The 17421-nt window shown below is 49.5% G+C and overlaps 1 protein-coding gene across 2 annotated transcripts in view; it reads right to left on the bottom strand.

Annotated features, from left to right (window-relative positions):
* Window positions 1-17421, bottom strand: part of COMT (catechol-O-methyltransferase) — a 187701-nt gene that overhangs the window by 19514 nt on the left and 150766 nt on the right. For both annotated transcript variants that reach the window (XM_069620038.1, XM_069620039.1), the window contains exon 3: window positions 1836-2029. In XM_069620038.1, coding sequence (XP_069476139.1) covers window positions 1836-2029 — 194 coding nt within the window. The remainder of the gene's footprint in view (window positions 1-1835; window positions 2030-17421) is intronic.

The following is a 17421-nucleotide window of genomic DNA, read 5'->3' on the forward strand; positions in this document are numbered from 1 at the left end:
TCTTCTTCACACGCTGTTCCAGTTGATCGGGTCGGTGCATTGGTGAAACTTGTATATGGCAGTATGCCTGGAATATTCAGAAAGAGCTTGTAACCTAGCATTACTCAAGGCTGCGACAGGGTTTACCCTCCCATGGATGCAACACTGTCAAGGCTTGGTGTTTCGCAGCACCTTGTCCTTCCTCTGGACTATAACTACCAGGCACTTTTGCTGCAGAAACTAACAGGTTTTGCTAGTCCTTGCGCTTCATACCAGCTATATAATATTAATCTACCACTCGCATAAGGATGAATTGACTTCTTGTGTTGCCAATCTCCTGCAGTAGAATATTTGGGGGAAAAGTCAAACCACCCTCATTTTAAATGTCCTGATCCCCTGAAGTGAGGGTCGTACGCTTCTTGGGTAGGTTGTAGGTTCACAGTGCTGAATTAACGGTTCTATGTCTTAAAATTGCGGCAAAAATGGCTGTGTATACAAAATATTGCGGCAAAAATGGTGTGGTTTTGCCGCCACAATCATGTAAAGGATGCGGGCGACACCCCCACAACCCCTGTACCCAATATACCATTTAAGAGGTGCGGGGGACACCCCCACAACCCCTGCTTCCGTTAAATGGTATAATGGGGTACACCTTTACTGTGTCAAACCACAGCATTTTTGCAGCGATTTTTTTTTTACCAGCAAAGTTTTTGCCACGATTTTATTACCTGATACCGAATTAACCAATGCCACTAACTGTGGGCACAGGCAATTATTGAAGTCTTCAATGATGATTTATAATGTGCCAGCTTGCAAACAAGTCAATTTTGAGCAACAAAAGGAGAAATGTGGAGAGGGGGCAAGGTTGGGTAGGGTTAGAGAAATGGCTTCCAACTGGTACAAATGAGGTGACCCGCATCTCACAAGACCAAATATTAGCGAAAGGGAGCACACTTTGCTTGAGATTTGCACCAGGGAAATGTTTTGACCTGATGCAAACACTTGCATAATTGCAATGCAGCAGCACAACGTTTCTGTAATACGGGTCTGGTTGATAACACATTAACACCAGGGTGGTCCACCAGCAAGTAACAAGCCAACACAGGCTTCGCACAGGTCAAGTCGCAGAAGCAACCTCTACCGGTTCCAGATCACCTGGATTCAAGCCTAGGAAAGGTGTTGAAGATGCAACCATGAAACACAAGGGTTAGACTGTGCCCAGTGGGCATGGACTGTGCCCAGTGGGTATGGACTGTACCCAGTTGGCTGAGTTTCCCAGGGACAGAATGCAAACACAGTACCTTACACTGGTCGAAGTGGGTGGGAGCAGTGCTCATCTACTTTGTTTTTTTTTATTAAGTTTTACCGTTCCTATACTTTTATTTTAAAAAAAGTTTTGTTTGAAAATAAAAGTGAGCGGTTCCTGAAACAGCAGGCAGGTTTGTATTTTGCTTTTGTCAAACTGGGTATTCGAACCTGGGACCTGCTGGATCAACACCAAGCTCACATAAGGTCGAGCTATCTTACATCTGGGGTTGTTGTTATTTGTCAGTGGCCTGCTTGGGACAAAGGCCGTTCCCAAGCCCCATCATAGCTCTGCTCCCGCAGGCATCAGAATGTTTCTTTTGCATTTCAGCAACAAAATGAAAATGCTGCAGACACAGAATGAAGGTAATGGGGTTTTTTTCACTGTGTGTCTTTCAGTCTTAACAGTGTGGAATGGAGGAAAGGCGAGTCCCAGGTATGGGGTGTGTATTGTGCCTGGGGGGGGGGGTGTCGTGATGGGGTTTGTGGGCGACAGGCTAGCAGGGAACATAGTTTCACTACTTCGTTTCTTACACTTTGACCACTGGTACCTTGTCCTGCAGGCCGGCGAATTCCACCATCTGCGTGGCGATGGCCGCATACACTGGACTGACCTCGATGCTGAACAAGCGAGCGCCAGGTTTCAGAAGCCGTGCGATCCTCACTGCTGAGTACCCGCAGTAGGCCCCCAGCTCCAGGCACATGGAGGGGTTGGTGTCCAAGACTATCTTGTCTAAAATCAACCCTGGAAAGGAAAAGAGGGCACAGACCCATTGTATTAATGTATTCAGGGGGTTTATAGATCACTTCAGAGCGGAAGAGGAGTCAGAGGTGGATATTAAAATGCAGGAGGGAGCAACAGATGCTTGTGGGGTCATAGGAAACATGGGAGGGGATGGCGTTCCATAAGATTGCAGCTTTAACTGTGAACCATTGGCTTCCCAGGCAGCGGCGTAGCCAAGACTGTCTAACAAGTGGGGCCTGAAGCTCATGTAGTTGGGCTCACCGCAGTGACATTAACATCTGTAAATTCCCACATGGTGCTGCTGAGTGGGAATTTACAGACTTTGGGTGGGCTTTGCCAGTCTGGCCCTAACCGTCTACGCCTCTCGCATAGGAGGCTTAGGTATCGGGGGGTAGAGATCAAGGAAAAGTTTGGGATGTTGATACGAACACATACAAAACCAAACCAAAATTACTGACTGCAGCCTTCATGCCCCGACTACTGCATACTTTGTTCCATTAACATAGAAACATCAACCTTAGCCATCTGTAAAGATGATTTTAAATGAAAATTCTCACTTTTCGAAGTCTCGAAAAAGCAGTTCTCAGGAAAATGAAAGGCGGGTTAATCTGCTTGAAAACAATTATATCTTCAAACTAGCCCCATCATGCCTGTAACGTCCTCTGTCTATGTAAAGACAGAGACCCGTGGAGATCAGTCCGCTCTCTCTGTCTATAAGCTAGGGAGCACGGTTGCCGCCGAAAAGAGGAACGGGAAAATTGAAAACACAGCATTGTGTCTTTCTTCCTTGCATGCTTCATTTGATATTGTTGTAAACCTTGACAATGGCGATGAGGAAACTGTGACACCTGATCGTGCCAAGCGTTTTCATGATCCCACTTTCATTGCTGGCTTTGCGTGTCTGTCCTTCATGACCTGCTGCATGCCATGCACGAGACAATGCTGGCAGCAGCACGTGGCACTCGCCTGACTACCCAGAGAGGCCAGCAGGGCCTGGGAAGACTGCCAGTATTCATGAACAAGCATTTCCTGGGCAGAACATCTTTTCTCTTCTCATCACGTGCATCGCGCTCCCAGCCTGCCTCCTACAGTGTGGGTCTAGCATCTCACACTGATACGAGTGGCACATCTCATCACAAATACACACATTTGATGGCAGGCAGCCTAAAGACATTATCTGCAGCACGTGCCACTTGTCGACGACATCCCAGGTAGTGAGCCCACAATACTTAACTAGTGTTGTGCACACCACCACCATATCTGACAATGAGGCAGCCATCAGCTCCTCAAGCCAAGGCTCTGCTTTCCTTGTACCCAGTCCCTCTGCCAGAGAAGAAAACAGCCATGAATTGTTCCAATTGCAGGAGATGCTGCCTTTTGAAATATCAGAGACTGGCAGCCTGGCCCCACGATGGGACCGGTGGCTGAAAGAACTAAACATCTACATTGATGCAAATGGGGTGAGGGAGGACTGCTGGCTCAGGGGTATCTTGATGCATTCGTTATGACCAGTGGTACGAGACATCGTATTTGAGATGCCAGAACGCACAACCAGCACATTGCAAGGCATCCTCACCTTGTTAAACAACTATTTCGCCCCACTAAGGAATGTAGATGATGGACGTCACATTTTCCAATTCCTAATAGACACGGGAGCCAGAGTCAATATGGCAAGCAAAGAAACCTACCATGGTCTCACGCTAAAAGGTAATTACAACCACCTGACATCAAAATCTACCCTTATAGCACACACACACCACTCACATGTAAGGGCATGTTTAAAGCCACGTGCACATACAAGGACAAAACGGCAAGGGTGCCAATATATCTGATCAAGGTGAAGAGCCAGGAGGCAGCATTCTTAGTTTCAAGTCCGCTATACAGATGGGACTGGTGCACATCATGCACCTAATCTTGACCGTACACACTGCAAACCACAAAGACATGATGGTAAAGATGTTCCCGTCACTATTCAAAGGACTAGGCAAGTTAAAAAGGAAAACAGATCAAATTACACATTAACCCAGAAATCAAACCAGTGGCCCAGCATTATGGAGACATCCCGTTAAACATCCAAAGACAACTAGAAGATGAAAATACAGTCACTTCTTAATCAGGACATCATAGAACACACAACTAGACCCACGCCATGGGTGTCGCCCATTGTTCCAGTTCCTAAAAAAGAAAACACCATCCGCATCTGCGTGGACATGAGGGCACCAAACATAGCAATTGAAAGAGAAAGACAGGTAGCGCCGAGAATAACTGATATGATGCACCTGCTGCATGGAGCAAAATGTTTCTCCAAGTTAGGCCTCAACAAGGGATATCGTCAACTCGAATTATATCCAGAGTCCTGCTACATAACCTCCTTTCAACCCACCTGGGTTTATATCGCTACAAGCGCTTTGGCTTCAGAGTGTCTTCTGCGGCAGAAATCTTTCAAAATGAAATTAAACAAGTCATCAAGCACATCCCGCAATGTCTGAATTATAGTGATGACATCCTAGTATTTGGAGTGACACAAACTGCTCATGATGATGCCCAACATCGAGTTTGCATGGCACTGGAAGAGGCCCACCTGACCCTAAACATTTCAAAATATGAATGAAGTAAAACAACAAATTCTTTGGGCACATCTTTTCACAAGATGGAATGAAACCCGACCCTCACAAAGTTCGAGCATTAGCTGAGGCGCCCACGTTGCATTAGCAGTTATATAATTTCTAGGCATGACAAGCTATTGTACTAGATACATTCTAGACTTTGCCTCCATAAGCCCTGCTGTTGTGCCTACTCACGGGAAAGAGTCAGAACTTCAGGTGGTCAGCAGTGTGTGAAGATGTATTCCAGGAAATCAAGAACTACATCGCCTCTCCATCCTGCATGGCATATAATGACCATGACCTGGAAACAAAACAGAACAGACCGTTGATGGCAGCCCCGTAGGACAAGGGGCCATCCTGGCCCAAGTCAAACGAAAGTCTTCGTAGTCCACCGCCACATCAGCTCGCCTCATCATAGCCTATGAAAGCTGCAGTTTTTCTCCCGCTGAGTGCGCCTGGTCGCAGCCCAAAAAGGAAAGTCTTGCAGTGGGTTTGGCATGTGAGCATTACCATCTATTCTTATATGGGTGAAATTTCACTGTGATCAACCGACCATCAGGCACTCACCAACATTTATGGCAAACCTACGGCCAAGATGCCACCTCACATTGCATGATGGGGACTACAATCCAAGAAAACTCATTCACAATTGTACATTGCCTGGGGAAGGACAAACATCCAGACGATTCCCTATCAAGGCACCCTTTATGTGCGCAAGAAGAGACACAATCCAAAAAAGTTGCTCAAAATATCAAATACATCATCAGCAATGCACTGCCCAAATCACTCAAATTTCCTGAGCTAGTGGAAGTCATGAAACAGGATCCAGTTCTCACGGCAGTGAAAGACAGTGGGCCTCATTAGGACCCAGGCGGAAATGGAAAAATGATGGCGGAAATGCAATACCGCCATCGAACACTGCTCGTTGCGATTATGACCCGTCACCGTAAAGTACGATGCCATTAGCGACACCGCAGTGAACGGCAACGCTAACTGCACCAAGTACGCGCACGCGCGCCTTGCAAAACCGGAATCACCGCCATGGCGCAACGGTACGCGAATTCTGACCCTAGCGGACATGTACTGAACGCCATCAAGCACGTCGTAAAGTACCATTCCGCCATGGCGAGAAATACGGCATCGTGAACCAACCGTAAATGGCCCACTGAGTGCCTGTACTCCACTCCCTGGCCACAATGCACAACTCCTGGCAGGCGCAATGTACTCACACTATGCAACCAGTGAAATCTACAATTCACCCATGCATGCCAACGTAGAAATGCATGCAGGGGCTCAAAGCGCCCCGTGAGTGGGCATCCATGTACGGCATGTCACCATAGCCGTACTGATGCAGCACAGGAATGTGAAGGTACAATACATCAAAATGAAAATCAAGAACACATGACACAAAACAACAGTAGTCCCCCATCGCTTGCCACCAGCGCAAGGCAACATCCAAAACAGCATCCTGAGGGGGATTGCACCAGCCCTGTACTCTTGCCAGTAAACAAACCAACCATCAGCAGAAGCATGTACCACACAAGTTGGCAGAGTGACTGAGCAGCCAGGCTCATCCCAAGAGGGGCCGATGGGAGCTGCAGGGCACAGATGGCATGAATACAGAAGCTATTCCAATGGACATGACCCCAGTCCCCCTCCAACAAACGCACGCAAACACAGGCACCTGTGACCAGCCACATTCTGAACATCCCATCATTCCACCAATCGACCTGGCTGACAGGCACCAGTCGGCCAAAAGCCAATCCCCCGCCCCTGAACAGCACATCATGTAAACAGTCACAATGGCAGCCCCTATCCGTGACCATACTGTGCTACGTAGGCAAACGCGGCCAGTACTGTACCACACAACTCAACTCAGAAGGCGGAACACAATGCAGATCATCTCGCAATACATACCGCCACAAATCGAAAATCGCCACATCACCTGCAAAGAATAACGCAACACGACAAATATCGGAATACAATTTAAATGCACATCCAAATGACAAAGGCCCCACAGCAATTTGCAAAATAACACCAAAACATCCATCATCACCGAGGGCTGCATCTGCAATAATTGACCAGCTTCCACTTGTGTGACGCCCTGTACCATCATGGCACACAGGGCCTACATCAACGTTCCAAAAGGCAACATGGAAGCGGCAAGAACCGCAGGTCCGTCCCATGAGGCAGGCACTAGTCGAGCTGAAAGGCCGAAATGTTGCACCTAGCCACCAGTACAGCGTAAGGGCATGTGGCCCATTGGCGATCGTCCCATAAGATCGTAATGGTGCTCCACTGATTCACCCGAAGCTGCAGGTGTCGAGAGTAAAACCCATCTGGAGGAGTGGCGTAGAGATGGCATCTGCAATAGGGCAGGAGATACCTGTCACCCAAATGAAACACAAATTAACCGATTGCATTACGGGACTCATGATGCATTACAATCTTCATTCAACACACCAAATCCACACCCATATGCATGCTAGCCCACTCCAAAGGAATATACACACCCCTAAATCAGTATCGATTCATAACGAAATCAATCGAGGTAAATACACCATTGGCAACGTCGGTTACTGTGCATGCGTCCGTCAAGATAGAACCCATGACATGGGATTAGTAACGTGCCTAGACACAAGTGTATGAAGGCGCGTCGAGACAGGGAGGATCCGACAAGGGCAGATAGACGTAAATCCCACTATGGCAGCCTTGCATCACATAGCGCAGGGGAAGGGGAGTGATTCAAAAAACCCATGTACATGGCAGACCCTAAATGGAATCATCTGTCCATGCATCCATTCATCATTCCCTCATCCCGCAATGAAAACGCATGAATATTCACTCACATAATATGTGAAACTTCCATCGCGTCTGTGCGTAATGCAGTCTGCAAAAACCACTGTGCTCCTGGCCGGATCTGTAGTGTTGTGAAGCAAGATGGATTTGGGAACGTCCTGCCTTATCGTCCACTACGCTATTGCGCATCCCATTCAATTCATATCATTCATTGCTTGCTCGTTATGGGCCATGTCCCAAGGACATTCTACAATAGAACGTTACATTTCCACCCAGACCTGTGGGCGTATCCTCGCCGCTACTTCAAAACCAAAAATCCTGGCCTTCGAATTCCTCACTTGCAACATTACGTCGAAAAGGCTTCTGTGAACGCTTGCATTCACAATTACATCAATGTAGTGCGGCTGTGTGTCATAATGCTAACTGGCTGCAATCACAAATGGGACGCCACGCCCGTCGGTGAAGTACGTTACTGTGCTGCATGAGGGTCGGCCATCGATCGAGCCCTACATACCACTGACTCTTCACAGGTATGTAAGCGGCTGCAATTATAGCATGTGTAACAATGGGAGCATAGCATGAAAATCAGTCAAAGTACATCACACTGCCATCGGGATTTGATACATGATTCCAATCCCAAGATGCCATGCGGCCAAATGCAGCCTTACGTGCGGGACGTGCTCGGCCAGAAGGGATTGCATCTGCCACAGATTCATTCAATCAGCACAGGTGGAGGCCATACAGGCCGACAGCACATATATAGCAGACCCAAACCCCTCCCACAACCACTCCCACTCCAAAATGCTACCGGCAGGACTAGCGATGTTGGGCCTGGGGGACCAGATAGCACTGCAAGTGCTACAACTACAAGAAGACGACGAACAACAACAGGTACAACAACCGGGCGCACAGGGGAGACGGAGGAGAAGGAGGAGGAGGAGGGCAAGGCAGGGTCAGCAAGGCCCACAAGCACTGCCACTACCACCACGCAGGCGGCCCGCAATCCCACGCCTCCGAGCTGATCCGTTCAACCTCACTGCTGAGCAGATCCACACCCTCTACCGTTTGGACCGGGACACCATAATCGCCATTGTGGACATGACACATGCTGACCTCGTGAGCATGATAGATAGCCCAACCGCCATCCCACCCCTACTGAAGGTGGTGTCTGTACTCCACTTCCTGGCCACAGGCACCTACCAGCACACAGTGGGACAGTTGCATGGCATTTCACAGCCACTGTTCTCACGGACACTCTTCCAAGTGCACGATGCCCTCCTGAAGCACGCCGACGACCACATCACACTACCACGCACGTACCAGGAGATTACCACCGCAAAAGTGGGATTCCATGCACTTGGCGGCATCCCGGGTTGCATTGGTGCCATCGACTGCACCCATGTTGAATTGGTTGTCCCACATGCCATGGAGGTCCAGTACCGCAACCGGAAACAATTTCATTCAATCAATGTGCAAATGGTGTGTGACTCCAACAAGATCTTTACGCATTGTTGTGCCAGGTTTCCAGGATCTACCCATGATTCTATGGTCCTGAGGAACACAAGAATACCACGCTACATGGAGCGACACGCAGGGCACAGATCCTGGCTACTCGGTGAGTCTCATTCCATGCATGACATCGTGGCCCATTTGATGCGTCAATGACCTTGCAGGAGGGGGGGGGGCTACTTAGCACTATCATTCCACTGACACCCTTTATTCGTCTCATACAGGTGATGCCGGGTATCCACTGAAGAGATGGCTCCTTACACCAATCCGGAACCCACAGAACGAGCATGAGGAGGACTACAACCATGCCCACTCACGTACCCGTGTGGTCATTGAACAGGCATTCGGCCTACTGAAGGCTCGTTTCCGCAGCCTCAGCAGGTCTGGCGGGGCACTCATGTACAGCCATGAGAAGGTTTCTAAGATGGTCATGGCATGTGTCATGCTGCACAACATGTGCATACGTAGGAATGTGCCCATGCCCCCTGACGCTGTACTGCATGCACCTGAAGATGATGATGATGATGAGGGTGGGGATGTGGAGGCACCTCAAGGAGTCCATGAGGCACAGGATGCACGTGCAATCCGACAGAGCATCATAGATGCATGCTTCTAGCAACCACGCATGGTGCCTATTACACGGAAAGGGGACCTGTGGCACTGTGTGTGTGTAGTACAGGCACATTGTGGACTGTACGCCTATGAAGGCCTCGTACGCAAATATCAATGTCCACACATGTCATTGGATGATAATGAGGTGCTGTATTGTTAATGTGATTTGATTTATACACCCTATGGACCCGCCACCCAGTGAAGCCCAACACACCCCCTCCACCCTACTACCTCCCCCCCCAACACCAGTGTCCAAATATGCATGCTGTCCGTGGGTAGACGCTATTGCAAGCCCCCTCTACGGGTATCAGGGGCACCCCTGCCCGTGGAGCGCAGGTTCCTGCCAGATCTGCGTTGGGGGCTGCCCTGGACGGAACTTGCCACGGATGATGTCTCGGCCTGCTCGCGTCCATGCATGTCTCTGAGGGTTTGTGAGAGCTCCGAGAGCACACGGCGCACAGCAGCAAGTTCAGCACAAACGTCTTTGGACGTCGCATGCAGTTCCCCCCTCAGGCTCTCGGTGCTTTTCTCCATTTGTGCTCTCAGGCTCTCGGTGCTTTTCTCCATTTGTGCTCTCAGGCTCTCGGTGCTTTTCTCCATTTGTGCTCTCAGGCTCTCGGTGCTTCTCTCCATTTCTCCCCTGAGGCTCTCACTACTTTTCTCTATTTGTGCCCTGAGTGTCTCGGTGGATGTTTCCATGGCTGCCCTGGAACCCCCGCATTCATTTGCATGGTCCTTGAGTAGCGTGGACACTTCCTGCTGTTGCTCGATCAGCAGGTCGAGGGACTGTTGCCTCTGCTGGGCCATGGACATTTGCGGTGGTGTGACAGGGGGGCTGCTCAACACATGTTGCCTTGGCACAGGACTTGTGGGGGTTGGCCAGTCGTCGTCTTCAGGGTGCCCCTGCGTGGTTTCGTCATGGTGTAGGGGATGGAACATGCAGGGGTATTGGGAAAGGTCATGGATGGTACCTACGTCGCCAGCACTGTTTTCCGTGTCGGAGCATGCTGGCATGACAGCTGTGTCACCTATGGTGCTGCTAGCACCAGAGGCAGTGCCATCAGATACGTTCTTTGGGGGGACCTGTGGTGCTGGGGTTGTGGACTTGCTGGCTGCTGGGGTGCCTGTTGCAGTCCCCTCCAGTGTGCTGCCACTTGATTCCTGCTGCTGCCGTGTCTTGATCCTTGCACCTGAGGTGGAGGCTCTTGGGACGTTGGTCCTGGCCCTCTTTGCAGGCGTGCTGGTAGGGGTGTCCTGCAGCTCGTCGTTGGTATCGGACCCTGTGGTGGAGTAAAGAGGGGCGAGCGTTAGTTATGGGTCTGTCGGATTTGGAATGGCAACGTATCAAATGCATTGGGGTGGTACATGAGGCTGATTTGGGACTGGGCCTTGGAGGTGGTCTCATTTTCGTGTGGATTGAGGATGCATTCATTTGGCTGCCTGCAGTTAGGGGGTGCATGCTGCACATGTAGGGGTTGTTTATGGCATCTTGATTGATTTGTTTATTCATTCTGACTTTTAGAGGGCGCTGTCAGGGCAAAGTATGTATTGCACTATGGGGTCACAGGGTACTGCACATGTTCGTGTTTTGTGGATTTCGCATTGTTTCTCTTGGCCAACCTACCTGATTCTCCGGATGTCGGCACTCCTTTCTCCATCCCTCCGACTCCCTCTATGCTCTCCATTCCTATGGTGGAGGCGCAGATATCCTCCCAGGGGGTCAACTTGATGGGCGACTCTGAACCCCCCCCGGTAGCTGTGGCGATGTTCCTGTTCGCAGAAAGTATGCTGCGTACGCGGATCCGCAGGTCGTCCCACCGCTTGCGACATTGCTGTGGCGTGCGGGGTGTTGTCCCCACCGCACTTACGCGCTGTGCCACCAGGGCCCATATGGCCTTCTTGTTGGCAAGGGCCGTCCTGGTCATTTGACTGGAGAAGACGACGGCGGCATTTTCCTGGAGGGTCTCGGTGAGCACGGTCAGTTCCTCTCGGGAGAAGTGGACCTGCCGCTTGCGATCACACGCTTTCTTGGCTACCTTTCCCATATTTATTTTTTTAACTGGGGTTGCTAACGGGTTGGGATGTGTGTCAGGGTCGGATTTTTAATGGTTGTGTTGGGATTCGGATTTTATAGTTGTGCGGCGTGCTGTTTCCCGTTCCGGCCACATGCTTTTACTTCCGTTTCCGTATATTTACGGTGCCCGTAATTTTCGGTGCCCGCTCGTTACGGTGACCGCTCATTACGGTGACCGCTGAGATGGGTGGCGGTATTGCACCTAGTGCAGCGTACGGCGGCGGTAAGGGCCGTTTTGGGGTCATTTCCGCCATCGCAGCCTTTCGGATTCCGCCATGGCGTAATGCTCGTGCCCGATGGGTCGTAATTAGCCGCACTTTGCTCCTTCGTGCAATGGCGGAAACGCTATTTACGCTGTTGCGGTCCGGTCAGTCACTTTCCGCCAGGGTCGTAATGAGGCCCAGTGTGTCCCCGGGGAGATGGCATGATTGGAAGAAAAGAGGAATGCCCCTCTCTGAACAGGAACAAACACTACTTCAAACATTTCACCTACTGCACAAATCTCGATCCATATCCTCAGAAGGCCTCCTGCTGAAAGAAGATTGCATCGTCATCCGAGCAGGATTACAGGAAAGAGTAATTGACATGGCACACACACAGGACACAGGGGAATTGTGTCCACCAAGAGGTAACTCAGAACCAAAGTGTGGTTTCCAAAAATGGACATGAAAAATGAGAAGATACTCAGACATTGCATACTTTGTAATGCGGTTGCTCCAAGCACATTCCAGAAACCACTCAAAATGACCTAAATGCCGTAACAAGTATGGGACAAAGTGGCTGTTGACATGTTTGGACCCATGTCAAATGTGCTGTGTTCATCATCGATGAGATGTCGAGGTTCCCAGAAGTGCACTTAATACATTCGACTACAGCATATGCCGTCATGCCGGCACTGGACAAGACATTCGCTGATTATGGCATCCCCAGTGATGTAAAATCAGACAATGGCCCACTGTTCAGTGGGCATGATTTCATAATGTTTGCTGAACATTTGTGTTTCCAACACAGGAAAATCACACAACTATATGGCCGCAGGCAAATGGCGCGACTGAGAGATTCATGGCCAACTTAAAGTACACACTACAAATATGCTCAATAACGAAGGGGTCATTCATGCAAGCCATGTTATGCTCACCTAGTATCCATGGGGGTGCCACACGATACTGGATGGAAGGTTGTGCGCTATCCTGGACCCCTATCTGCCTGGTTTGTATGTCAGCCATTGGGTAGCGCCTAAGACAGGGGAACGGAGGGTTTAGATACTGGGCCCGTGATAGGCAGACTCCCACCTCCCTCTGATCCAAGTCCCTTCCCTAAGGGTTATGTCTCACCTTTTTTTTTGTAAGTTGAGCTCTCCGTCCTGCGTCTCTGTGCAGGGACGCGTGATGGACGCGAGCGTTCAGAGGACCTAGTTGCTTCATTGGTCCATGTGACCTTGTGTCGGGTCCAGACAGGCTGTGACTCTGACTCTGCTTATTGTGTTCAGGTGAGTCTTTCAGTCTCAATTCTGTCTCTTTTCTTTCCTTCGCTCTTTGTGTCTTTTCACTGTTACTTTTCACTACTACGCTCTTTGAATGTCTCTTTCTGTCTCCACAGGGATGGTTGCGGAGCTGCAGAGCCGGATGGAGAAAACTATGGTAAGTTGTTGAGCGGAGCGCAGCGCTGTTTATCTAGAATCAGTAGCTAACCTGTATTCCTTTCTCTTCTTCATGTAGGTTGCGGTGCAGTGATGTTTCGGAGTGATGGTTGATCGAAGTGCTGCTATTCCAGGTAAGTGTTTTATTTACAATCCGGAGTTGGGGTGAGGTTAACGAGGCGCAGGGCGATGTCAGGATCTGCTGCTTGCCAGGTAAGGGTTATTGTTAATGCTGTCCTTACTTTCTTTACCTTTACAGTCTGCGGTGCAACTCGGAGATGTGTGATGCAAAACGAGCGTTGGATGGATTCAGGGCCTGCTACTCACAGGTCAGTGTGTCCGCTTGCTAATGCTGTTCTTGTTCTTCCAGGTAGCTGGTGAAATTCTGGTTGATGGCTTCAGGTTCAGGTCGCCGGGAGAAGCAGATTAGCTGGAGCTGGACACGATGAGCGCTATGCTGCAGGAGTGCAGAATAACGCAAAGCGTGGATTCCATTTTGGGCGTGGCCTATATAGCCAGCCACCCCTGAAGACCTGGCCACACCCAACACACAAGTCTGCACAGCTTGGTTCTAGGAACTGAGCTGTGTAACAGGCCTCTATGTTCAATTAAGGTCCAAAGTGGGTACTTGCCTTACTCCTGATAATGAGCCTGGCACTAAAGGCGCCAGGACTGACTCCACTTATTCCGATGATGGATTTTTAGGGTCATTGGAGCCACTGTGGAGGGTTGTAGCCCCACTGTTGTCAGGGGGCTGTTGTACCTGAGGGGGCAGGAGTATGGATCGTGACAGCACTCCCCCTAAGGCCCCTCTCACGGTATTTATTCCTACTGGCCTTGGTTTGGTCGGATGGTTCCGATGAAAGCGTCTTACCAGGTGTGGTGCATGGATGTGCTCGCTAGGCTCCCATGTCCTGTCCTGAGCGCCGTACCCTTTCCAGTCCACTAAATAATATAACTTGGACCTGATGAGTTTTGAGTCTAGGATGTCCCTAACTTCAAATTCAGGTTCTCCGTTAACCATTACCGGTTTTGGTGGTGCCTTGACCCAGGTTCTAGGTTGAATGGGTTTTAGAAGTGATACGTGGAATACGGGATGGATCTGCATGTTTGGTGGTTAAGCTAGTTTTACCGCCACCGGGTTTATGATAGCCTTGATGGTATAGGGTCCTAGGTACCTCGGACGAAATATTCGGGTTCCTCTTGTGGGCACATGCCGAGATGCCAACCAGACTTCGTCTCCAACTTGGTAGTCAGGGGCTTTTCTTCGGTGTTGGTCAGAGAACCTTTTCTGTCTGTCTTTGGCTTGGATCAAGTGCTCTGCGACCCTGTTGAAAGCCTGAGTGATAGTTGTATGTAAGGTCTTCAACACAGGCATTTCCAAGGCTGTTGGGAAGTCCAACGCAGACGTACGTGGGTGCCTTCCATACACAGTATAGAATGGACTCTGTCCAGTGCTGGTGTGTAGCAAGTTGTTGTAGGCATATTCGGCTATCCACAGCACATCCTTTCAACCTTCTTCCACTTGATGTAACATGCACCTTAGGTATTGCTCTAGCGTCTGATTTGTCCGCTCGGTTTGACCATCAGTTTGGGGATGGTGACTAGTGGATAGACAGATATCAATTTGGACAATTGCACAACTCTTCTTCCAGCAGTTAGACACAAACTGACTACCTAGGTCTGAAATCAAGACAGAGGGGAATCAGTGTAGTCGCATGATGTGCTCTAAAAATACCTTTGCCAGACTGGATGCGTTTGGAAGACCCTTAAGCGGAATGAAATGGGCCATTTTGGAAAAGAGGTCAAATACTACTAAGATAGTGTTGAATCCTTGGCAGGGAGGAAGGTCTGTGATGAAATCGAGGGAGAGAATATGCCAGGGTGCAGGTGGAATTTCCAGGGGCTGAAGAAGGCCTGCAGGTCTCTGTTTCTGGGATTTATTCTGTGCACAAATGCCACATGACAGAACAAACTGTGTAATGTCCTTTCGCCAGGTCGGCCACCAGTAGTTTCTTTTCACTTTAGCTAGGGTTTGGCAATTCCTGGATGTCCTTCCATCAGGGAGTCGTGATAACCAGAAATGACTTGGTCTTGTAGCGCCTTATTCGTTAGATATAAACGCCCCCTGAAATATGGGAGTTGGTCCTTTGTTGTGTGATGTTCAATTTGAGTGGTCCAGTCCTGTAAGGCCTCGGTGTTCATGAGTTCATCCAAGGATAACATTGTTGTGAGTCCTAGTAGTTTGTCACCTGGAATGATGGCTGCAGGGTTTGGGGTTGAGTATGCATTTGTATCTACTCCCATGCGGGATAGGGCATCTGCCTTACCGTTCTGAACTCCAGGTCGATAGGTGATTATGTAATCATATTATGCGAAAAATAAGGCCCATCGGAGTTGACGAGATGATTGAGCCTTTGCTGTCTTGAGGTAATGTAGGATCCGATGGTCGGTGATTAGAGTGATCGTATGTCTGGCGCCCAAAAGGTAATGTCGGCAAGCCTTAAAGGCTGCCTTAATCGGCCGGAGTTCCTTGTCTGTTATTGCATAGTTAAGTTCAGGTGGGGAAAACTTATGTGACCAAAAGGCCACGGGATGTAAATGGCCGGTTTTGGGATCCCTTTGGGAAAGAACTGCCCCCATCGCCATGCTGGAGGCATCTTGTTTCCACTACATACGGAAGATCTGGGCAGGGGTATCGCAAAACTGGGGCTGAGGTAAACTTTTTCTGGAGTTCCTGAAAGGCCTTTTCTGCCTCTTCTGTCCATTGGAAATGCTTGTTGTTTTTTCGTAATAAAGAAGTGATTGGGTGTACTATCTGAGAGAAACCTGGGATGAATCAGCGATAAAAGTTTGCAAAACCGAGCATACTCTGGACACCTTTGACTGAAGAGGGTGATGGCCAGTTAAGGATGGCATCTACCTTGTGCATATCCATCCGGACGCCTCTGGGAGTGAGGACAAAACCAAGGAACTCGACTTTGGTGACAAGGAAGGAGCATTTTTCAAGTTTGGTGTATAGCTGGTGCTGTTAGAGTTTTGCAAGGACTGAGCGAACGTGCCTAATGTGATCTTGTTTAAAGGAGTAGTACACCAAGATGTCGTCGATGTAAACTAGGGCACATACGTCAATCAACTCCCACAGTACGTCGTTCATGAAGTACTGGAACGCGGCGGGAACGTTGCAAAGCCCAAAGGGCATCACCTGATATTCATACAGCCCATACTTGGTACGAAAGGCGGTTTTCCATGTGTCTCCTTTTCTTACACGCACGAGATGGTATGCCCCCATGAGGTCCAATTTGGTGTAAATTTGGGCATCCTTGACTTGGTCCAGCAGTTCCGGGATAAGGGGTAGAGGATAGCGTTTTTTTACTGTTACCTGATTTAGTGCACGGTAGTCAATGCACGTTCTCAAGTCCCCCTCCTTCTTGGGTACAAAGAATAGGGGTGAGGCTGCCGGGGACTTGGACGGGCGGATGAACTCGTTTGCCAGGTATTGATCCAGGTAGGATTTCAAATGGAGGTTTTCTGGTTCGGTGAGTGCATAAATACGACTATATGGGATTTGCACACCAAGTGCAAGGTCCTTTTGACAGTCATATGTCCTGTGAGGGGGTAGGGTATTGGCCTGTTCCTTCTGGAACACGTCTTGGAAGTCGCGGTACTCGCTTGGCAACGTACTCGTTATACATAGTACCACTGCCTCTTTACCTTGGTCAGGGGTCATTGGACCAGATGATGGCATTTCCACTTCGTAACATGCGTGAGCACACTCATTGGAGAAAGCCAACTTTTTTGCACTCCAGTCGATGTTGGGATTGTGAGCCACCAACCACGGCATTCCCAAAATCACTCGGAACTGAGGGACCTTGATAAGGTCGAAGGCAATGGCTTCCCGATGTCTTGGCACAGAAGGGTCAGTTCTGCTGTGCGTTGAGTTACAGGACCAGAAGCTATCTCCGTGCCGTCGACCGTGGTGACCTTCTCAATTGTCGTTTTCTGACAGAGGGGAAGCCCCATCCTTGTTGCCAGGCCTTGGTCTATGTGGTTACCAACTGCTCTACTGTCTATGTATGCCTCCACAGCATGCATCCGAGACGGTTGTTGGTGACTGATCAAAATCACAGGCAGGGCAAGGTGCGAGGTTTGT

The sequence above is a fragment of the Ambystoma mexicanum genome, chromosome 10, assembly GCF_040938575.1.
Source record: "Ambystoma mexicanum isolate Mex_15411 chromosome 10, UKY_AmexF1_1, whole genome shotgun sequence".
In the NCBI taxonomy this organism is placed as follows: Eukaryota; Metazoa; Chordata; class Amphibia; order Caudata; family Ambystomatidae; genus Ambystoma; species Ambystoma mexicanum.